Source organism: Lampris incognitus, chromosome 1 (genome assembly GCF_029633865.1).
Source record: "Lampris incognitus isolate fLamInc1 chromosome 1, fLamInc1.hap2, whole genome shotgun sequence".
In the NCBI taxonomy this organism is placed as follows: Eukaryota; Metazoa; Chordata; class Actinopteri; order Lampriformes; family Lampridae; genus Lampris; species Lampris incognitus.
The window spans coordinates 130,660,841-130,684,923 of NC_079211.1; the positions used below are offsets into that span (position 1 = coordinate 130,660,841).

General features: G+C 41.7%; 2 protein-coding genes and 1 pseudogene across 2 annotated transcripts; all 3 read right to left on the reverse strand.

Moving 5' to 3' along the window:
• Positions 1–3,141: 3,141 nt before the first annotated feature.
• On the reverse strand, positions 3,142–7,165 carry LOC130112326 (cytoskeleton-associated protein 5-A-like; annotated as a pseudogene).
• A 4,530-nt stretch (positions 7,166–11,695) lies between these two features.
• On the reverse strand, positions 11,696–19,317 carry hps4 (HPS4 biogenesis of lysosomal organelles complex 3 subunit 2). The gene is made up of 12 exons (XM_056288937.1): positions 18,884–19,317; positions 18,269–18,359; positions 17,729–17,872; positions 17,498–17,605; positions 17,203–17,319; positions 16,538–16,632; positions 16,373–16,445; positions 16,071–16,210; positions 14,468–15,167; positions 13,559–13,685; positions 13,076–13,187; positions 11,696–12,538 (listed from the first exon to the last, which is right to left on the reverse strand). The coding sequence occupies exons 1-12, from the start codon at positions 18,910–18,912 to the stop codon at positions 12,331–12,333; spliced, it is 1,944 nt and encodes a 647-aa protein (XP_056144912.1). The 5' UTR covers positions 18,913–19,317; the 3' UTR covers positions 11,696–12,330.
• Positions 19,318–20,444: 1,127 nt separating this feature from the next.
• On the reverse strand, positions 20,445–23,441 carry LOC130122164 (cytochrome c oxidase subunit 6A, mitochondrial). The gene is made up of 3 exons (XM_056291208.1): positions 23,319–23,441; positions 21,468–21,610; positions 20,445–20,766 (listed from the first exon to the last, which is right to left on the reverse strand). The coding sequence occupies exons 1-3, from the start codon at positions 23,416–23,418 to the stop codon at positions 20,677–20,679; spliced, it is 333 nt and encodes a 110-aa protein (XP_056147183.1). The 5' UTR covers positions 23,419–23,441; the 3' UTR covers positions 20,445–20,676.
• Positions 23,442–24,083: the final 642 nt, after the last annotated feature.

Consider the following 24,083-nt stretch of genomic DNA (forward strand, 5'->3'; position numbering starts at 1 on the left):
GAAATTAATCACTAATTGGAAGTCACATTGTTGGAGTTCTTTTACAGGTCATATATTCTATGAACTCATCAGTACTTGTATGTCTTCATTAACCTATTTTAGGGCCGACCCTCTTCCTTTAAAGTTTTTGTCTTTTTTTTTTTTGTAAAAGGGACCTTAATTGCAGTTAGTGAAGGAGGCCATATTGGAGCTGCAAGATAGAAACGCATTGCCAAAACTCAGATGAGTCCAGATCATCACAGGCCTTTCACAGCACTATATGTTAAGTGCTCCCTGCCTTTTCCACTAATTTTATAATTACAAAATGCCTTCCTTTTTGTTTCACCAAAGAATGCTTTTGTTATAAGAGAAAAATAATTCTTTGTTGCCTGAATGTTTCATTTGGCTTAAGCTCTAAAAAGTCTGAACATCTGAAAGAACTTGCAAATCACAACTCCAGGATTCCCCTGCGGGCAAATGAGGCTATTTGGATGCATCCCAACTTAAAATGTTACAAAATTAGTTTACAGAAACAAGGTGCTTTGCAACTCTTAAAAGTGGAAAAGCTATTTGGATGGTGGTGTTTACTTGGTTCCTTTTGCCTGTATGCCATTTGTGTTGCTGACTTTAAGTACAGACATAAACTTCAGAAATATTGTATACGAGTAGCACATAAAAACAAATGACCTAACCCGACTGCAACTTTAATGCTAAAACTGTAATTAATGCTATATGTCTGCATACGCTATCAAATATTAGGACAGGCCACAACAAGATGCTTAAACATGCAGACAGTGGATGAGAATCGGTAATTGTCAGTCATTCAATTTGCCTCATCCATCCAATTTCACTCCCGTGTACCTGTAATTGTGTCCATGGACATGGGTTTTTCCCCTCTTAGAAGATATGTGAATCCACAAAATTAGTTCATCAGGTTAAATGTTTACCCAACATGTTAGTTACCTGTTGAATTTCCTGTAATCTTCACACAGAGCATTTTTTTAAATGTGTCTTAAAGTGAACAGTAGTTTTTTTGTTGTGTTTTTGTTTTTTGGGTGGGGGCTTTCTCTTTGAGTTCAACATGGAATTTAATAGGAATTGTTAAAGCATGTGAGGGGCTTTTTATTTTATTTTTATTTTTATTTTTTTAGCCAGCAGCTGCTATGGATACTGGGAAGAACCTTACTTTGTGCACCTTTTTCTTGTTAATTCCTTTTCCATCTCCCTGTCAGCAATGTCTACATGCTGTCAACTCTCTGGTAACACCCCCCCACACACACACACACACACACACACACACACACACACACTTTCTGTATTGACTGAAAATCACCGCTGTATCTTAATTTAATGGCGTTGTTTTGTGAACCCTCATATTTATGTATGTAGTTACCTCCATTCAGTGCTCGTCTCCACTTCAAGGGGGAAAATTCAGTAACTTTGCCTGTTTCACAGATCTGACTGTCTTAAATGCCCCCCACTCGTATCACTGTCGCTGTTTACTTGACAAATTGGCATCTCTCCTCACTCCTGGATTTTTGCTTCCCGTGCTTGTTTTCAACGGGCAAGAGGTGATTAGGTAGAAAGTGACAGTTGCCGCTCAGTTGGTGGCTCTTGCTTGACTTATTGATTTGTAAAGATACGACGTATTTAAGATGCGCAAGCACCTTTTTGTTCTCTGAAAAGATGCAAAAACTTCGTTTAGTTCAGCACCAAAGTCACCACTTTGAGTTCGTCTCCAAGTCAAAACTCCTGCACGGATGCGTGTGTATATAAGGTACCAAACCACACTTGTGATGGTGTGACAGCAGTCGTCTTTCTCATGGGTTTCGTTTCTAGTCGAGGTGTGACGGTTTTTTGGTTTTGTGTGAAGACTATGTGGCCTTTCTGTTGAGATCGAGTGGATGTTGGTACAGATTATTAAAAAATAAAAAATTAGTTGGCAGACAAACTGACTGTCATAAAGTCCAATAAATGAGCCGAGTCTGAAAATGTGGGCTCTTCCATTCTGTTGTGTAGGTATAACTTAAATATAGCGGGGTTAATCTGGAGATATTTTAAAAAGAAATATACGCTCGGTTGTGTAATCTTTCAAATTTTCCTCAGGATCTGTTTTGTTTTACTTTTTAAATGTGATATTTTATTGGTGTGAAAATTTGCACTGCCTCGGTTATTTTAAAATCATTTTGTCATTTTTTGTGTACTTTTGTTTGAGTCTGTTGCCTTGATTTATTGAATACATTGTGCTCTACCATCACTTCCCTCTGGGGTCGCTGTTTTGTCGTGTTCATCATCCTTCATGATCATTTTCTCCCCTTTTTCTTCTTTCTTTCTAGGCTTCACCTTTGAGCTCGATTTTCATTCCACTGTTAATAAGGCTGTTAATAATTATGAGGAGGAAGTGACAGGCTTTTACTGCAATCATTTAACATTTAACCGCAAGTTTTTTTTTTAAAAAGCTCTCGCTTTCCTCTGTTGACTGAGACTGACCTCAACTTTTTCTAGGAGCATAGCCAAACAAACACAATTGTAAAGGTTTTTTTTAGTATTTGTGACTTGTGTGTTCAGTGACAGTTTAATGGTTTTGGCTGTCGTGGCCTGTCTGTCTGTGGGGAACGTTGTTGGTGAAAATACGTCACACTCCATGTAACGCAGTGGAATGAAGACCGTGCTCTCAGTGTCTCGAGGCCCCTCATTCTCATTTCGATTTTTTTTTTCACCTGAGAACCAAAGAATTGCTGTCAATCCATCCAAACCCTTAAGATGTTCAGGCAGAAAACTTAACGGTTCCTCATTTCTTTCCTCGTCCTGAAAAGCAGTGAATAAACAAGGAGAAACATTCTGTCACGTTTTCCATTTGTTCACTTTTTTCTTTCTTTTTTTTGTCACTGCCAGTCACTCTTTCTTAATGGGGGGGGGGCAACCTTGTTAAATGTCTTAGTCATCGAGTCAATTTTATTTGTATAACCCAATATTACAAATTTGGCTCAGGGGGCTTTACTTTTTTTTCCGCATTAAAAAATAAATCTTTAATACAATAAAGAAACAGAATACAAAATACTAAATACAACAGAAAATACAATAAAATGGACAAGCTTCCTTCTCCTTCCCAAAATACAAAAATAAGGAATTTTTTTCCGATGCAAAACCTCCCTGATACCTTCAGACACAGGGCTTTTTATCTTGTGGTGCAGGAATGTCCAAAGGCTCCAAGTCGTCCAGGCTGTGCTGCACCGAATCAGGAAGCTCAGAGATGGGCGAGTAATCCTTCTCTAAGAAATCCAGATCCAGACAAAAATCTGGTGGGCCAGTAGTTAGATCTTCTGTGTGCTGGGCTGCTTGGGCCAGCTGAGGGAGCATGTTGGGCGCTTGCTTATCAATGGGCTGTTTCTTCTCCAAGCTTGCATTGGCTTTTGAAGCAGGAGCTCTGGTTATTTTCTCCTCCCATTTGGAAGGGGCAGACACCTTCTTGGCTAAACGCTTATTCCTCTCCCTCAGCATACTCATATGCTTCTCTGACAGATTGCCGATGAGTTTGTAGACTTGGTCGCCACACAGCTTATACACTGCCACTATAGTGTTGAGAGCTGCATTGTGCACAGATGTATTTCTGTCACCAATGTGCACAGCAACCTCCTTGAGTGCTTTGGCAGGTCTCAGCGGGCGGCACATGGACATGCCACACAGTCCAATCAGACAGCCAAGCTCTTCCAAACACTCAGATCTTTGCTTGAAGTTCTTAGACATGAGTCCCTCCATGATGAATGGAAAGATTTTGCTGGCAGGGTAGACTTTACACAGCATGCCTACAATGGCATGCACATCAGGTAGGCAGGAGCCTACCTGAACTCCCTCATTCAGGTCTACATTTAATCCCTCTCACGATGCTCTGCCAATGAAAGGTGCCTGGCACTTCTGCCACAATGGGGCTCTAAATCACTAGCCAGCTAAACTAGCTGCTCCTGCCAAAGCCTTTTCCAGCAAGGCCATCACTTGGTGCTTAGATACAGGCTTGCGCTTTGCTGAGGCTTTGTTCATCTTATCAAAGCCCAGATGCGTTGTAAAGATGGGAAGGACGTCCAGGGCTTTCTTCCTCACATCTATGTTGTGGTCTTCCAGGCAGATATACAGCAGAAACTGGCTGCTCCTGCCAAAGCTTTTTCCAGCAAGGCCACCACTTGGTCCTTAGATGCAGGCTTGAGCTTCGCTGAGGCTTTGTTCATCTTATCAAAGCCCAGACACATTGTAAAGATGGGAAGGGCGTCCTGGGCTTTCTTCCTCACATCTATATTGTGGTCTTCCAGGCAGGTATACAGCAGAGCCACACAGAGCTGCAAGTCAGAGGGCACTGAGCGAACAGTGGCCAACCGCTCTGCTGCCCAACCAAGCAACTCTTGCCTGAAGAAGGGGTTCGCTCTCTTCAGCTCCTCAGAAAACTCATCCCCCTCCAACCACTCCCGCATATCTGTCTGCTCTACCTAGGCAGTCAGGGTGGCCAGAGCCGCAGTACGTACCATGCTCTTGCTGTCTCTGAGGACTGTAATGATGGGTATGCCCAGATTCTTGACATGCTGCCTGAGGCCAGGACCCATGGATGATGCCAGTTGTTATAGGACTGATAGGGTCTGCTGGATCAGGATCTTGTTTGAGTCACCGAGGCGAGCTTTGGGTGTGGTGGGCAGATCTCCCATTGTGGTCTTGATGAACTTGGCTTCAGAGATGACTGCTACCAACTCTTCCAAACCTTTCTTTCGAAGTTTCCAATTTTTGTCCCCAATCTTGGCCACCATTTACCCTGTGATCTTACCACTGATATCAGTGTGGGAAAGCAGATCCATGACATCAGTGTCGCCTTTTTCCTCCTGTGCTTTAAGCTAATCTCCTTTTTCCTGGTCCTCTGTCTTTTTATTGGAGCCCCTGGTGGGGGGGGGGGGGGTTCTGGCCCTGCACCTTCTGAAACTCTGTGTCAGTCTGGGAGAGCAAGGCAGCCTTTTTCATCCTCAAAGAACATCTGCAATAAAGCTCCCATGTACAGGTACATTACGCCAATCAGACATGGCTGCAGTTCTCAAAGCAGGATTGGTGACTCCTAGAGGAGTCTTGACATGGCTGATAAAAGCTTTTACATTCATCCCTGCAAAACCAAACTTCTTTATGGCGTTGATTAGCCAATTCAGTGTTTCAGCTTGATTCTTTAGATTTTTCTGAGCAAGGTAAAGTCCAAGGTAAAGAGCAGGCCTCCCCGATGGCAGTCAGCGCTTCCTTGGCATTCTGTCAGCACTTGGCATCCCCAGCCTTGTCCATCAGAGCATCCAGCACCACAGAGGCAGATTTCTTGGAGAAATTACCCCTTTGAGCCACCACTGCCACTACCTGGAGCTTCAACTGCATCACCTGAAAGTTAGCCTCCTTCTAGCCTGGTTTCTTGGCCAGCATGCAGACCAGAGCCTGACAGGGCATCTGACCATTGTCAATCGGCTCCACAGTCGTCAGAAAATCCTTCATGCTAGCCAGGCTCTCTGTCCATTTGGTGCTGTCCAGCTGCTGGATACAAAGGGCAAGGAGGACAGCACTAGCCATCCCCTCACACACTTCCATAGACAGTTCAGTTTCAGACACTTCTTTAGCCTCTGCCGTTTTTCTACATTGTCCCCTGTGTAACTGCTGGTTGCTGGCGGCTTTGAGCTTGGTTTTCTTAGCCAGAGGGGCCTTTTCTGGGGACCCTGAAGGTTTTTCTAGAGGCTTAGGTCCTGGCTGTGCGCTTGGGCAGTCTTCACCTTATCTGCCCCTCCTCTCTTCCCTCCTGCCATCTTGTCAGTGCTCACTTTTATCTTATCCAGCTTTGCTTTATGTAGATAAACCAAGAAGGGGTTAACAACCTGATCCCCAACAACCTTCTTATGGTTGCCAGGGCCTCAACAGCAGCGTCATGGACCCCTGGTGCAGAATCATTTACTAGCTTCAGCATGGCATTACTCTGATCAGATCTTTTTCTCTTTTTTGTATGCCTTTGATCAGGGTCTTTGGTAGGGTAGCAGGGATGGAGAGGTGAATGCTCCATGCCAAGAACAGAGAAGTCTGCTGCTTTATCGAAGGGTTTTCATTGTCCATCACAGCAAGAACATCCTCACTCAAGTTCTGGAGAGTGGTAGTCAGGAACGCCGTATCAATTACCTACTACAAAGCCTGACCACCTGAGTCTTCTTCTCCTTAAACTTCTCCAAAATAGTTGGTACCACATGGCCAGCATATCAGCACTCACACCAAATACCCATAGTCTCCTGATTCTAGTTTTGGATTTTTTGTAAGCGCCTGCAGCACATCTAGTGCTTCTTTTCTCTCCTGCCATTTCTTTGCTTCAATTTTCCCATAGAGGTCTATGGGCCGTTTTGAGAGGATCTCCACTGGCTCACAAGTGCAACGGTGGCTCAGTGGTTAGTGCTGTTGCCTCACAGCAAGAAGGTCCTGGGTTCAAACCCTGGGGTTGTCCAACCTTGGGGGTCATCCCAGGTCGCCCTCTGTGTGGAGTTTGCATGTTCCCCCTGTATCTGCATTGGGTTTTCTTTGGGTGCTCCGGTTTCCCCCACCATAAAAAAGACAAGACATGCATGTTAGGGTTAGTACTCCTGTCTGTGCCCCTGACCGAGGTATGGCAAGACAAACTGGAGGTGGTCCCCAAGCGCTGCACGGCAGCTGCCCACTGCTCCTAGCTACACAGCTAGGATGGGTTAAATACGGAGCATGAATTTCCCCGTGGGGATTAATAAAGTATATCAAAATCAAGGAGTTCATAGCAGTCCACCTGCTGAGCTGCACCCTCAATTTTTTCATTGGTTTGGTCAGCCTGTGATCTGCCTGTTCTTCCTGCTGCTCATATTTGGCCCGCAGGACCTGCTGGGATCGAAAGAAGTGGCTCTATTTGGGAGCTCCTGATGGTAACTGACGCCACTCCTCCTCCAGTTCCTTCCGCTGTAAAGCGGTTATATTTTGGAGTGAAGGCCTCCATGCATCTCAGATCCATTTGTAGGCCTCTACGTCCAACACCTTGGCTTCATTTCTCACCGCTGCCTTTCTGGACTCAAACAGCTTTGGCAACATTTTTGGCAGCTTACGTTAGGAGTCATTTTTGTATTGTTGGGTAATACTTTAAATTGCTTTTGAGCAGACTTTGAATTGCAGTGTACAAATGCCCTTTCGATAATTGCAGCTTATTTCTCCTTGTCTGTCGCTATTATTTAAAAGGACAGGTCACCCCCAAATCAAAAATCTACCTGTAGTGCTGTTTATCAACGATTTTCTTAGACTGAACTACATCTACATGAAACTGCTCACAACAAGGTCCATGGGTTATTTTGAGCAACCGGGTTATGATTTCTGGGAACAGAAATTGCTGTTGAGTTTTTCCCTCTTTTTTTTTTTTCTTCAAAAAAAAATTTTTGGGGCACTTTGGCACTTATTCGGTTCCATTGTATTCAAGAGAAGGCAAACATCTCTACGGCCGATATTCAAAACTCGGCAACTCACACAAAAACGATCTAGATAGTTGAATAGCACGACAGGTAAGAGGAAAAACATGGATTTTTGATTTTGGGGTGAACTGTCCCTTTAAGGCAACATGTCAAGTTATAAAGTGAAAAGGAACCAGAGGCAAAACACCAGTCAGTCTCTCTCTGAATAGCCAGGCGACCCACTGTACTAGCAGCCATTAGGTCTCACCACCAGTCACACAGTCTGAGTATGTTTGTGTGTGTGTGTGTGGGGGGGGGGGGGGCTCGGTGTACATAAAATTGCTGACTGTATAAGTAAAGGTGTCTGATAACATGCATCCTCTTCAGAGGGCACAGGCAGCAAGTGGAGTTGACAAAATGTGTCAGAGGTCCACATTCTCACTCAAGCTGTGGCACAAATCTACAAAATGGAGAAATGCTCATAAATGCTGTCTCTTTTTAATAAATGTGCTATTTTATCTAAAACACGCTTCTCCACCTCTGCTTCTGAAGGTCTCCGACATGGCTCCGTTTGTCCTGTCCATGTTTTTTACTGTGCCAACATTGTCATGACCTCTCTTACTAGTTTGCTGATTCAACAGCCATGCGTCCTTGTGTTCTCCTATAGTCTCATCTTGCAAGATCCTATAATAGCATTCGCATAAATTGCCTTTGTCCATAAAAATGCATCACCGCAAGCACCCCTCTGCTATTTTGCATCATAAATCTAAAGTGTGAGTGTCATTTAAGTCTTGACAGTTTTTGTGTCTGTGCCAACTTCAATGCCTTCGAATTGATCTGGCACATTCTCTTGTAGGATATTTCATGAGGGAAAACAAATTGCCCCCACAGCTACACTCAGAGAGGTTCGTTTACAGATCACATACAGGCTTGTTTGTCCAGATGTTGATTTTTCCACCATTTCCCACCAACAGTGAAAACTCCAAAATGTCAACCCAAATAGCTTGACAGGGTTACTAAAACAGTTCAGATGAGTGTCTGGAAAAAAAAAAACTGCTAAAAAAGGGACTTTATATGGCCACAATGCAGATGCGCACAGTTCTGATCCTTTAATAAATGGAATCCATAAACATAAATAATATACACTATTTACATTATAAACATAACAAATATCCTTCTCACAACACATCCATAAATATATACATACATCAATTAGCCAAAACATTAAAACCAGTGACAGGTAAGTGAATAACATTGATTATCTGGTTACAATGGCACCTGTTAAGGGGTGAGATATATTCGGCAGCAAGTGAACAGTCAGATCTTGAAGTTGATATGTTGAAGCAGGAATAATAGTCAAGCGTAAGGATCCTTGCAACTTTGGCAAGGGCCAAATTGTGATGGTTAGATGACTGGGTCAGAGCATCTCCAAAACAGCAGGTCTTGTGGGGTGTTACCGGTATGCAGTGGTCAGTACCTACCAAAAGTGATCCAAGGAAGGACAACCGGTAAACTGGCGACAGGGTCATGGGCGCCCAAGGCTCATTGATGTGCATGGGGAGCGAAGGCTAGCTCATCTGGTCTGAGCCCACAGAAGAGGAGCTGTATATCCAATTGCTGAAAAGTTAATGCTGGCTATGATAGACAGGTGTCAGAACACACAGTGCATTGCAGGTTGCTGCATATGGGGCTGCATAATCGCAGACCGGTCAGAGTGCTCATGATGACCCATCCACCGCCAAAAGCACCTACAATGGGCACGTGAGCATCAGAACTGGACCATGAAGCAATGGAAGAAGGTGGCATGGTCTGATGAATCATATTTTCTTTTCCGTCATGTGGATGGTTGTGTATGTGTGCGTCATTTACTTGGGGAAGAGAGGGCACCAGGATGCACTAATGGAAGAAGGCAACCCAGTGGAGGCAGTGTTCTGCTGGGAAACCTTGGGTCCTGACATTCATGTGGATGTTACTTTGACACATATCAACTACTTTAACATTGTTGCAGACCAGGTACACCCCTTCATGGCAATGGCATTCCCTGATGGCAGTGGCCTCAGGTGGTTTTAATGTTTTGGCTGAATGGTGTATGTTTGACAAGGGTGAAGTGCATTATTTTCCCATATACATTGAGATGTATTTGTGTGTATAATATCAATGCCTTGGTTTCTAAAGAGTAAAAAAAAGTGATTGAAGTAATGAGTCCTTTCCTGCTGTTTCCCTGCAAGACACGGAGGTCTCTTACAGAGTGAGCAGAATGTAAAGGGGAAACCCGTACATCCAGTCTTACATTTGACTTTATCCATAGGACAAAGCAATGAATGGAGTGTGCAATACGTGAACACCATTCTGTTCACAAGACACCCCAAATCCGCCCTTAGTGCAGCTCAGGACCAGACCCAGCGAGCGGCTGAAACCATCCCCCCACAGATCACTATTAGTGTCCTGCAGAGTCTGCAGGGCTGGCCTTTCTTGTGGACCTCCCCTGGGAAGAACCCCCGCCTGCTGTATGTTCACCAGGCTCAAACCCCCTCCAGCACTATCTGCTGCCTCCTGCAGACCTTGGAAGAGGAACAGGAGATCCACTCTGAGCTCCGCTTTGTCACCTTTTGACCACAAACTGTACCTAAAGGAGACAAAGATGACAGCATTATGCCCAGGCATGCATATCCAAGAGGCATCTGAATTGGACCAAGGATCTAGTGCAGTGTGTGTGTGTGTGTGTGTGTGTGTGTGTGTGTGTGTGTGTGTGTGTGTGTGTGTGTGTGTGTGTGTGTGTGTGTGTGTGTGTGTGTGTTGGGAGGAGTTTGAAACACCCAGTGTCCTGTCTCAAAGAGTTGAGGTGATTAAACTGAAGTAATAGTCTCAGGGAGGATTTGAATTCTTGCCTTGTGGGTAGATTTCGCTTTGCCATGGACGGAAGCACAGGCTTGATCTCAAGGCCTTGTGGGTTTAAAAGGTGGAGGTGAAACTCAGCTGCCGTCATTGCCGCTGATAAAACGTCCTTGGTGAGAAGAAACTCCACATCGGCACCTGAAGTGGGAAAAAGGCCAGAGTGTGCACGTACATCCTTCATAAAATCAATTGTAATCCATCACAAATTTGACTTTTTCATTTCTCGGTTTTTTTTTACTGGCTCTCTGACTCTTTTAATGTCATTTGCAACAGAAACACAAAGCTGACTTTGGGGATCTGGTAGCCAACTGGTGGTCTCTGGGACATTTAGATTTTGCCGGTAAACTCGTCTTACCTCCAACCAAGCGACCTTGAAGTCCTCTCACGTTCCTGCAGTGCAGTCCCTCTTGACAGCAACGGTAAACCCGTCGGACAAAACTGAAAAGATGTTTCCCGGGGAATATGACGCCCCGTGGATACCCCGTGGAAAGAGGCCGAACGCGGAGCCGCAGGAGCTCCACGAACTCCGGGGGAGGAGCGGAGCTCTCCGTCCAGGGCGCCTCCAACCCCGCGCAGCGCTCCGGTTCACTCTCCGTCATCTCCCGTCTCCATGTGCGGAGCTCGGATCTGCGCAATCTACCCCCAAATTCTTGGCTGTCTATGGCGCGGCCAAAAACTCCGGTGGCACATGTCAGCAGCAGTGGAAAAACGAGCGCAGTCCAAATAGGAAAGGCCATGGTCATTGGTGCGTAACGCTGGAGAGCTTCGCCACTCGCCACTCTCGGGAGAGAAACTTGTCTGATTATTAGGACTCCGCCGCAGATCTCAGGTCACCGCCTCTGGTTGGCCTAGTATATACCACCACGACTGACAATAGGGACATTTGCCCACTTAGAATTTGAATCCTGACCCTCTTCATTGTCCCCTCCCCTCTTTTTGTCCGTGCTCTTAACCACCCATTTACCCCCCACTGGTTTCTTATAATGCTCTTGCATAATGAGGCGCCCCGAGAACGCCGACCTCATCCATTCACATTCAGCTTCTCTCCTAATGACCGCAATTACACGATATTCAGATCGTTAGAAAAACTTACCCGGAGAATAATAGCCCAACCAGAGATCGTAGGACGAGATCATTTCACGGGCAGTACCCGATGTTAAATATATATTTGCTCAAGTATTCGGTCCCACGAAATTCCCCCAAGTGATTTATTTTCGTTCCTTGCGTCGCACATGGCAATCAGGCCTAAGGTGGGAGGCAATGAGGCCAGATGCAGGGTCACATGCAAGCTAGTGATGGCTCTCTTATGTGGCCCCTGTGGTTTACAGCAAGCATTTACTAAAGTAGCTCAAATGCACCTCAACAACGAGAGAACCATTTATTCATTTATTTATCCAGCAAAGTTGCACAACATAACAGTTAACCTATTCTATGCACACACATTAAAATGCACACATCAGGTACTGTGAATATTTTTTTTTAAATTACAGTGGATCTACTAGCGTATTATTCAAAGGACAATTTCCAGAGCTGATCTATAATAAATAGTTTTTGATACAAGGTTTTGGTTGTTTCAATGGCTAAGCTACATAATTAGGGAAATTTTATTTTGTATAGAAAAGATTACACTTATGAGCATCCAAAGAAAAGGCACTATCATATAAATAAACACAATAAGCTACTATTTATATTGCCTGAATTTTCTTTGAATTTCCTTGTTCTTTTAACCAATAAACAGAAAAAAGAGGAAATAATTTCACTAAAGCGATTTGTGGAATTCCATTAAAGCCTTGACTGAAATACAGGTATTAATAAAGTGATCACATAGCAAAATGTCTGTTGTGTGATCACAAAATTTCCAGAATTCAGAGTGTCGATGGCTATATTTTACAACAGTATTATCAAATATTTCCATTTGACTTAATCACACTGCTACTGCACGGATAACAAAAACCTCCAGTGTCTGTTTGAAATGTTCCAGCAAACTGTGAAAGATGAGTTTTAGAGTTTAGGTGCCGCTACGCTGGGCCTCCGTCATGTCACGCCAGAACAGGTTGACTCCATGTTTCAGCAGTCTGTGTCGGGCCTTGCTGGGCAGGGAGAAAGCGCTGTCCTGGTGGTTGGGAATGCCAGAGTTCCGCACTGTTCCCCCGTGCTGCAGGAAGTACGTCTCCTGGGCCACACTGCGCGTTCCGTACACAGCTGCACCTGCATTCCTACGGTTAACATGTCAAACACACTTCAATTACTGAATTGCCCTTCTGGGATAAATAAAGTTGTCTGAATCTAATTATATTTTAGACATTTAACTGACACTCTTATTCAGAGCAGCTTAGAATAAGGGCAATGGCAAAGGAAAGCTAAACTCCCAGATGCCCAATGTTACAAGCATGTCATTGTTAGGTGGTCAAGGCTCAAACTCAGACATATGTAACAGATGCACAGTGGTTTCTAAAATAATTAAATACGACAAAGATGTGTCATGTAAAGTCGAAAAAGCCAGAATAAAAAGACATGCAGGTTAGATTTCTTTATCCAATGGTGGGACAGGGGCATGATCGGCATGAGTAGAGGACGATGCAGGAATAGGGAATGTCGTTTCAGCATAAAGACACTTTTGACAGATTCAGCAGTGCTGGTGGCACTAGCGCACCCTTCCCCCGACAACCTTCTTTAAGGAGCAGTGAAAAACAGAGGGAGAGAGAGAGAGAGAGAGAGAGAGACACCCCACCACCAGTCACTCCCACACTGACCTAAGAATAGCCTCCTGCAGAGTTCCAGTGTTATAGAAATGCGAGTGAAGAAGTGATGTGCCTCTGACAAAGGATCGCTCCTGAACTCCCCCCGATGGACCAGACAGGTTGGCTGCAGACACACAATAACAAGAGACTCACTACAAATGCGACGTTAACCTGGACAAGCATGTATGCACAACAAAAACAATGATTGGGGAAGAGGGCCCTGCTAATCATCCATAGGCTCGTGAAAAAGCCAACAGTAAACTGCAACAGTTCACTAAAAATAGCTTGGCGATACAAAATCGCCCTGAACCAGGCATACTGAGCAGGGCACAGAGCGACCACTTTCACAGAACAGTAAACACTGGGAAACTGACACTACACCAGAAATATCAATGATGCTTCTTGTGTGAGGAACTTTTGTATGACTATCTCTACATATATTCTCATCAAAGAGGGAATATGGGATATGTGAAGGTACTTGGAGCACAGACTCACTTGTCAGTGTGTTTTGAATACAATCAAAATGAGCAAAGATATAGAGGTCTTGAGGGCCTGGGGCTACTGGGCTGACGGTCCTCAGGTGGGCCTCCAGTCCATTCAGTGATGCCAGGCTGCTGTGATACTAGATACAAACCACAAAGGCAGAGTTGACAGGCAAACAAAACCATATATTACCATAATAATGCTTAATTACATCACACACCTTTACATGACAACAACTGAGTCTAATTTAGATCTCAATGTTAATGTTTGTGTTATGTTTTGCTTATGTCCCTGGCCTCAGGCATATTATTACATTTGGCTATAATACTTTTTTTTTGTTAATGTATAATAACAGTCTTCCGCGCTTATCCAATATAGTGGAGCATAAGGATGGCTCTAGATACAGCTATGGTATACAGCAAAGATCCCGCACTTACGAGGTTGTCAAACCCATGGCCTTTTCACTGTCTTTAAAGGTCCTGTTTGGTCACATGTAAATGCTGAATTCTGGTGGACTGAAGCGCTAAGCTTAACATTAGTTTACACTAATTTGTGATATTGTTAGGTCACTGACTACTGCTTCTACAAAAGTGGATACACATTATGAGATTTAAGAGGCCTCTGGGCTTTTCCTCTGAGTATGGGATAGGTTGATAAAAAGTGTGAGGACCTTGAAATTGTAAATTTCACACTCTCCAAAACTCTATTTTATCAATTTAGTATCCACTGCAAGTATACATCCTACTAAAATGATTTTGGGTACCAATTCGAAAAGTCGCACATTTTCAAAGACATCTATTCAGTTGAAAGTAAAATGTTTGTGAATTTATCCTCTTCTTTTTCTGTGTGTGAGTTAAGAAAACTTAGATTCTCAAATATAAATATTTGTAAATGAAAATCCTGTTGTGCTCGTTTTCTCACCACTTCCTTCATGGCAGTCGTGTCGCTCAGGAATTGAGGCTCCACCAATAAAGCCAGTACCAGGCCCTTCACCCTGTGCTGATACAGCGTCATGGGCACCAGGGGGCTCTCTGCCAGGTTGCCCTCAGGAGAGGAGCAGGGAGGGAGATCTCTCATCCCACTCTGCAGAGTGTCAATGTTCTCACTGTCAGCCCCGCTGTCTCCCAACACCATTTTATCCACATGGGAATCTTCACTCCCAGTTACAGCTACAGTCATCTCTCCATCTGCTGCTGTACTACTGCCAGTCTGTCCATTCAGCGGAGAGGTTTCCTCATGCAGGGAGCTGTCTCCCTCACTAATCAGTAGGCTGTTTCCACCTCCGTTACTATAAAAACTGTGATAACATGACTCTTCCAGTGTGTCCTCCTCAGTTTCATGGCAAGTTTTCCCATTTTGAACCAGAAGCTCCAGAGACTTCGCTGAGGTCTGGGACAGCAGGGAGTTAAGTGAACCAGCTGTATTCTGTGAGGGACTTGGGCTAAACACCAAATTATCAGATCCTGGTATAAGAGGGTTGTAGGACACATCCTGAGATGGAATGGGAAACTGAGAAGAATCTGGCCCGGATGGGTCAGAACAGATGGAGGGTGTGTCAGATAATGTTCTTGAGAGGCAGGTCCTCTGTGGTGAGCTGTCTTTGTTCAGGGTAGAGTCGGACCTAGACAGCAGAGAAAGTTAAGTCTCGCTTGTTTAGGGGTTATGTGTGAACGAAAGCTGGAGTCAAATATCCAGTAAACTAGCGATTTGCCACGACCAGATCTATTCATATAATGAGTAAAAGTTCCATATTGACATGTATGACATCTATGCCTTCACATAAATTGACCAGGCACGCACAATTTAGGGCATGCCTTGTTATATTACTTGGCAAAAATGTCCTTAAATCTGACTGATGCAGAGCTCTAGTATCTGGGCTTGAGAAGAAATTTGATGACAGCTTTCAGGTATGGATACAGATATAGTTCTGACAAATTATGTAATCTCTTAAGAAAAGGAGGGATAATAATTAGGAAAAAAATTAAAATGTATAATAGAAAAAGATAATTTGCACACAAATTCCTTACAATAAATGAGAAAAATTAATGACATCTGCACTGCAAAAAAGAAACAATTGCTGGCCTGACTTGCAATTCTGTCTGGGGCATGAGTAGTCTCTTAAACCAGCTTATCTCCTCCACAATATTCAAAATGTCCCTAAAGCTGAGGTGGAAGCCACACAAGACCCTGATCAGTTACATGCATGTGCCAATAGTTTATCAAGTTTTTGAAAATTTGTGGGCTATCTTAACTATCCATTAAGAGGATAATGGTTTATCAATTTTTTTCATGTAACATTGATGACATTTTGACAGACAGGCCTGTAAGACTTACAAAAATATAATACTTGAAATGCATCAATTTATATTTATTTTATTCTTATTTTGAATTGGAAAGGGGTCAGGAACAGGGCTCTTAAATGTATGAGGCCCTGTGCCATTGCATGCCAAATCATAGATAAGAGATAGCTTAACAGCAATCCTTAATCCTTACACCAAGCACTTCTCAGTCAAAAAGTACATACCTGGTTTCTCTGTCGACAGGAGAGGAACGCAGACATTGTAGCTCACACGTGGTTAGGAAAACTGTAGTGAAGGTCACACCACTGGAGAGAGGGATACTGCCTGAAGAGCCAGAGGAGCTGAGTTCATTGGACCACTGTTCCTAAATTACAATTTTAAAAACAGTTTATCATGCATCATTTAAACATATTCATATTTTACCCCATTGTTAAAGATTTGTCTAAATGTCTTTGTAGTAACTTGAGACGAGACGCAAATATCTATTCCACAGGGAACATCTACAGTTGTAAATTATGTTTCATACCTTGTTATATGTTTCACTCTCGTAAACCATGACTTTTATCGTGAGATCCGGTGGCATCTGTGTGCTTACGACTCTGTGGGACACCAAGTGGATTAGCAACAGAACAAGTTATCTACGCGACGCATTCTATGAAAGGGTGAGTTAATGGCAAATATATGGGTTTACCTTCCACGGAAGAGGATACAGCCTGCTAACACAAGAGGGCAACGTTGACAGGCCTGAAGAATGAGGGCAGCTTTGAGCAGGAGAAGAGGGTCAATCTGCAGACAATACTTTATTCAGTCAGACACTGGACGTAAATAAACTGACAATATCAATACTGAGCAACCTATTAGCACAATGAGAGGGTGGCGTTCATTTTGGTGAATACGTTGTTTAGCTTTTTTTTTTAATCAATGTTAAGCCTTTATTAGTTTAATATGACAGGGCTGTTAATAAAGGTGAATTCCAAAAAGTACTTCATTTCGACAACATGAGGCCTACCAACTTTACTTAAGGGAGGATCATTTTCTTTTTTTCCCATCAGTTTATACTACAAGTGACTAGTGGAACTGGCATATTTAAAAGCACTGCCATTTCCTTTGGCATTTTTCATTGATTGGCTCAAGTACATTTTCTCTGTTGCCAATGAGAAACATTAGCCTTTTATTCTCCAAACACAATACAGAACTGTTTCCTGGTGGGTTGTTTGCAAAGACGCAAAACATTTCACAGTAATCCAGTATAGAGCAACAAAGAAATGGTTTGGCCTGAATACATCTTGGTGTACCAGTACTGTTAGGCGGTATACCCTGATGAAGCATATAACTCATGTTATATTTAGTACATACATTAGTTGAGTCAATGGTTCTCAGACAGCTGAAGATATGATGAAACTCTCTGGATCCTCCTTGTAAGTGTGAGAGGTAATGGGCCCATCGTACAGCTAAAGTTTCCCGACTGTTTATCTACATTGGAAAACAAAGTTAAAATTAAATTATAACTTGACAAACCCATTTCCCACACTCTATTTTCATCAAAAAATCTCTTAATTGGATTCAAGAATTTGGTCATACTCTAAACCGAACATTCAGTGTGTTCAATGTTGATTCTATAAGAACTGTCTCCATAAACTGAACACAGCACCTGGTAGCTCTGGCGGACGGAACCATTATAGAAACAAAAAAGGTTTATTAGTTGATCCAGGAGCTCACAGACACTGACGGTTGGGATGTCCACTGAGCAGCCCAAAGCCTGGGAGGAAGACAAGGAAGAAGCGAGAAAAACATTTTCTCAAACTCAATCCTAAAGTAATATAACCAACTATTGGACTATTTGTCAAGGGTGTAAGAAGTTGGTGCTCCTTTGCTCACTCACCCAAAAAAGATCCTCCTTCATGCGGATGGCAAACTTGCTTCGGCGTAGCTTCAGTACACGCACAGGAGAGGAAGATATCTCAGAGATACAGCGACCCACACCAGCAAGCTGTCCACAGAGCAGTTCCTGCTTATCTATAGGTGTCTTCAGGACATAAATGGTGCCGTTAGGGCAATAGCAACAATAAACTTTACATGTGTAACATTTTTTAAAACAAAATTAAACGGTCAAAGCCAGCCATACATACTATGAAACAATTTATCAAAGCCAACAAGAACAGCAAAAAAATGCACAACAGAACAGTGAAAGTGGCAGACATGAATTAAAACAGTCACAGAACAATCTAACAGGTGTAAAGTAGGTGAAAACAAAACATATAAAAGCCTTTTGTTTTAGAATGTGTTTTAGGAAACAACCTAAAGATGACACTGGAGGACACACACAGGAATGAGTTTATAATCACTGCTTTACTTAAAACACACACACACACACACACAACCAAACGTGAATAATGCCAAGGTCACTTTATCTGAGTCACACCTCTTCAGGATAGAAGTAGCAAATGCCTTCCCTCGTAGGATCACCCTCCTCCTTCACCTTTGATCCATCATAGAGGAAGAAATAATTACACCTGACAAATACATAAAACAATACTGTCTGTTATGCATGTGATGCCTAAAAAGTGGACATGATTGGCAAAACAGTGCATTTGGGTTATCAAGAACAGAATGCATATCAGCCTACAGAAATAATGTAAGCATTATTTCTATACACTTCTATTTAATGTTTTGGGTTAAACATCCAATTCATACCCTTCTTGCTTGGGAAAGCAAGCTGGCAAATAATTGTTTAACAATATTCTTATTATTTAATAGTTAAGTGAAATTAGCTGTGTCACGACGCCTGCAGCGAGAATGACGTTTAGATGGACAAAAAAAATGTATGTAAAATAATGATAGAGAAATAACTATCTGCTGTACATCTGATTCATTTCATTGTTTTCAAACGTTTGAATATGAAAAGAACGATTTTATTTTATCTCATTTTTGGAAACAGTGAAGACAGCAAAATAGACCAATTCAAAGTCATTTTAAACAGTTTCCAGTTTTTAATTGAAAACAGATAAAGGACTGACTTGATTTCAGTTCATCTCACCTTCTGGAGTCTGATAAGACATCGGCCATCTCAACGAAGCCAAGTCTCCCCTCATGAGGAGTGGGCAGACTAGTCACTGAATCTCCTACTCGTACATTTCCAAACCATGTGAGAGAAGAAACAATGTCTGAAAGCTGCGAAGAAATTTGAGGGTTCTCTGCCGCGCTCAATAAAACAAAAAACAACTTTCAAACAGCCAACAAAGTAGCAAGACAGCTAGCTAACAGTAGGAGTTGTAAGCTAATACGCCCGGACAGCAACATGCAGTAGTTTCTACCAGAACTCGCGTCTTCGTGGATGTCTCCCGAATTATTTTTCTTTTTTATCTCTTTATATATACATATTATTTTCCAAACGTCACGCAAACGATAGTGAATAAGCCTTTGATAACACGAAAACTTCAGGAATGTGAGTCACAAGTAGTAGGAGTCATGTGAAAGTATGGCAAGCGGAAAAGGTCAAAATATGGCGCCGTCCCATAGGAAGGGAACTTCCCTTAGTTATACAAGTTAATAACGCAACACAGGGGTACACGTTTGATCAGTAAAGGTCAACAAACCAGGAAGAACGATCTTTTACTTTCAGTTCCTCATCCACCTGAGTAAATACTGGTTGACAGACACTATTGTGATACATTTTGCTATGAATGTCTGTAAATTATAGTTTCCTCAAACTTCCTAAATGCCAAACACACTGCAGATTTACAGTAATGTGCACTTGTAATCTTGATGTGCTCAAAATGTGTTGTCTTCTAGTCCATCTGTTTATGTTACCTTTATCTTGCCCAATTTACAATTGAGATGTAGTGCATTCTTGTGCATTCATGTACACAATACAATGAAATAAAGCTAGATGTGAAATAATGACAATCAAAAACAGAATGGTATCTCTCTCTCTCTCTCTATATATATATATGTGTGTGTGTGTGTTAAAATAGAAGACACAATTTTTTCAAATCAGTGATCCAGAGATTCCTGATAGAATGTAGTTGTACTGACTACCACTGTATTTGTTTGTACACTAAGTGGAACTAAAATACTTTAATACCTACGCCGCCCAATGACTGCCGGGATAGGCTCCACCATCCCCGTGACCTTGGGAGCAGGATAAGCGGTTTGGATAATGGATGGATGGGAAAAAAATTTGTTTTTTGGTCATTCACACCAAACAACTGAATCTATTTTCAAAAATAATTGGAATCATAAAAGAAAAAAAATGCATTCAAGCAATTCTCCAACTACAGAAACACTTATGTTCTCCAGAAAAATCTTTATCGTTATTTGGATCTAGTCTTCTTTACATGTAAAGATCACATTAAAATTACATTAACACCATTAATTTAAAAAAAAGACAAAAACATAATAAATTTAATGAAATTATGTTTAGTACAAATTGTTTTTACAACAGACACCAATAACATGTCAGTTCCAAGGTGCCAAGTTTCAGGGGTAATTGTGCCCAACGTTGGAGAATTGCCCGTAATTTAAATACTTATCACATGTGAACACACAAACTAAATCTATACCATCATATGTTCATAAAATAAATAAAAGACGCAACCTGAGGTAATAATAGTTACTTTATTCATGCCATATTCATTTAAGCAGAAAATTCGTTTTATGGTCCAAAGTTATGTAGCTAATTGTTTGGTTGCCCTGATCTGAGAGCAGAGGTCAATGGTCAATATATTGGAAATGAAGAAGAGTAAACTGTTTTAAGGGAGTGTGGTCCAGTAACAAACAATGAAGGAAGACTGGTCCTCATGCCAGTTATGAGGTCTGGAGGGAGAGGGTTTACTCATCATGTCCCTCATAGCCATCAGGGAGGGCATTCAAATGTGAGTTGTGGAAAAGGGTTTTGTTGCCATCTCCCCAGGGAAAACGCTGTAAAAGACACCAATCAATGATTTAATACTGAGACAGAGGTGCATTTAAACAAGGTCTTACTGAAAAAATCCAATATGTAGTTACAGCATGGTGCTCTGTATTGAAACAACTAACTAGCAACTCTGTTTACATTAGTAGTGCCCAGCTGATTTTACTAATTGACACGCTTTCCAACTTCAACTTGACATGAGAGGGTGAACTAGTGAAAACAGTCTGTGAACGTTCTCATTCATCCAGGTCATGGTTATCCATGGTTATCCATAGTGAAACCAGCTATTTTAGTGTTTGGTAGAATGACAATGTGCATACACATGGCTCTCTATGGCACATAATTGACGGCCACTGTTTACAAAGTCATTTATGATTCAAGGTACTTTTCTCCCTGAGACTCTCTGAATCCTAGTATGTTACAGCTAAACATGAAATTTATATCTAATTTGAGGCTGTATAAGACTTGTTTCTAAGTAGTGGGGTTAAACATCGTGAATAACACTGAGATAGGAAAGTTCAGAAAGTTTGTTATTCATGCATAAGTTGAATTCATATTCATTCATAAGTCCATATTTAAATGTTCACCAAATTTAGATGGTAAAATTTGTTCTACAGTTGTATGGATACAGCCCTTTTACACAACACTGCAGCCAGGAAATCAATGGAGTGCATTATGGAGTGTGTGAGCTTTTAAATTTGTATCATACCTTGGTGCGAATGCGAAGGTGACTATAGGGGGTGAACTCCGGCTGTTCATGGCTATGCTGCTGCTCTTTCAAAAACACGTTTGCCATGCACACTGCAACTCCAGGTAAGGCAACCACAAAGCTGAGTATCTTCCATGTCCTGGCTAGAAGAAACAGCAAGCAATGGCTTGTTTATATAGCGAAACAATGAAGCACATATCAACGTCGGCTTTGTTTATAGCAATCTTTTCATTATATGTAGAAGGTAATACAAAACCCCTCTTTGAATACAACTGAAAAATGCCACATTTTCTTTAGACCACTCATGAATTTTAACAAGACCAAATCATTCTGGCTATAAAACACAACACAAAAAGAAGCACTCACTGTTCACAATAAATTTGAGTAAAAAACAAAACAAAAAAACAACTTTTTTTGGAAGTCAATTAAGGTCATTTTCTACTGTGCAACTTCCTGCAACACAGCCCACAAGTGATTACCAGCGAGTCACTCTGCTGCAGTGATGCAAATGCCAAGATGGAATTTAGCAATGAAAATGAAAAAAAAACCTTTAAAATAACTCACTTTGATATGACAGACTTCTGTAGCATCATCTTAGCGTTAGCTGAACCATGGAGAGCTTTTTTTGCACTGAACAAGGATTGTGGATTTGTTCCCCATTAATTTTATTGTAAAAGGCAAGCTGGAGTTGCCATGTCCAGTATAAAGAAAAAGATGGATGACCGTGAAAATGAAACCTATGTAATAAATTAGCAGTGAGTATAAAATTGGGATACACTTAAAACATTCCCAACAATTACTGCAGTGGTCCTCAATCGTGTGCCACAGTGATTTCGCTTATTAATACACCTTCGATCAGACGAGGAGGATTCGTTTGTGAAATTACCTGATGTTTTGGGATGGAAATAAAACCTTCAAGATTTCTCCAATAGCCCTACTGTGACTATACTTTTTAGTATTTAGTTATGTGTGCCTCCTCTGTAGCAATCTGGCATCCCAAATAAAATGTCGTTTATAATCCACACCCTTTCTCGTATCGCAGGGTAGCTGCAGTCAAGCTAGCTCTGGTTCACCTAACACTTGACACTGCTTTTTCTTTTCAAAATGATGCACAATAATCACTCAAGACAGTTGTTTTTCTGAAATGTTACCATACACATGACGGCAACAAATGCAGTCTTTTAGGCAAACCTGTGTAGCTGAGGAAAAAGGCCTACAAATTAGGGTCACTACAGATTAGTTTGGGCGTGCTGTTGAAATGGATGGCAGCACACCACAACTCTAAGATAAAACAAGGACTGTACAAGTAGAACTTTCACTATCAATGGATCGTTAAGACTATTAAAATGAAACCACTCCCGCAGTTTTTCTGCAACGGTTTAAGCTCCCAGAGAAAGGATATATATGTTTTGCACACACCAAGTTTTGCCAAGGCGAATTATTTTTGCTCTTGTGGACCGAAAAGCTTTAATTATCTACATATATTTCTGTATAAGCTACATTCATATTTCATAAATCTGTGTGTCCATTTACATGTCTGCAGTTCATATACATGTGTGAAACGTGTCTGTTTATCACATCCGATTACACAACTGACAATGTATAGCTGCATCGTCTGACAGGCAGGCATTCTTGTTTACGAGGCAAAATATTACGTTTTGATATACCGGCTTCTTAAAACTAGTGTTTATTAGCCCACTCGTCACTTGCCCTTTCATATCAAGGTTGGTAGCTTGCTAGCTAACTCGCAAAGCAAGGTCACTGCAAAAAAAAAAAAAAAAGAACATGTGCTTTTCGAATTAAAACTTTAAAACGGCCACATATTAAATTTGAATGACGGATTAAATTCACCTGCTTGCTCATCGTGAGCAGCGGCGGCAGAAAGTCGACGCTGTGTTTGGGTCAAAGAAGACCGAATGAGAGCTGGAAATGTTCGTCCGAACGCCGCCATCTTCGCTGCAATGAACCAACCGACGTACAAACCGGAAAATGAGCTACGTGATGACGTCACACGAGAGGGAGTTTACGGAAGTCAAAATACAACTTTTTTTCCTAGGGTTTTTGTTTTTTTTGGACACACATTCAAGAAACATACAATGACTCGTAAAGGAAACGTAAGACATTTAACGTAACACAATATTCCCATTATCAAAATAAATGTAGACAGAATACATAAATAAAATAAAATAAAGTACAATAAAATAAAATACAATGGGGGAACTACAAAAGGTACATAGATAAGTATATAAAAATCATTTCTAAATCACTGGGCAGAGAAGAAGCAACGGGCTTAAACCATGGGGACATAAATCAAAACCACAATACACAAGCTATAGCTCCATAAATCTTTCTTGCTATTTTGTAAGAGTACATTCTTTTAAGAGATGAGAAAAATAATGTGGCGAACGTAGAAGCAACGACAAAGGTAACTTTGCAGACCCTTTATTGAACTCACACAGAAACAAGAACTTACGGAAATGTGACGCAATACATGGGGGTCATCAGGGTTTCAGTTACAAGGTTACACAACACAACAGAATGACAACTACAATTACACCACAACAAATAGTAATCACATAAACACATAAAACCACATAAAACACTTACAAAACATTT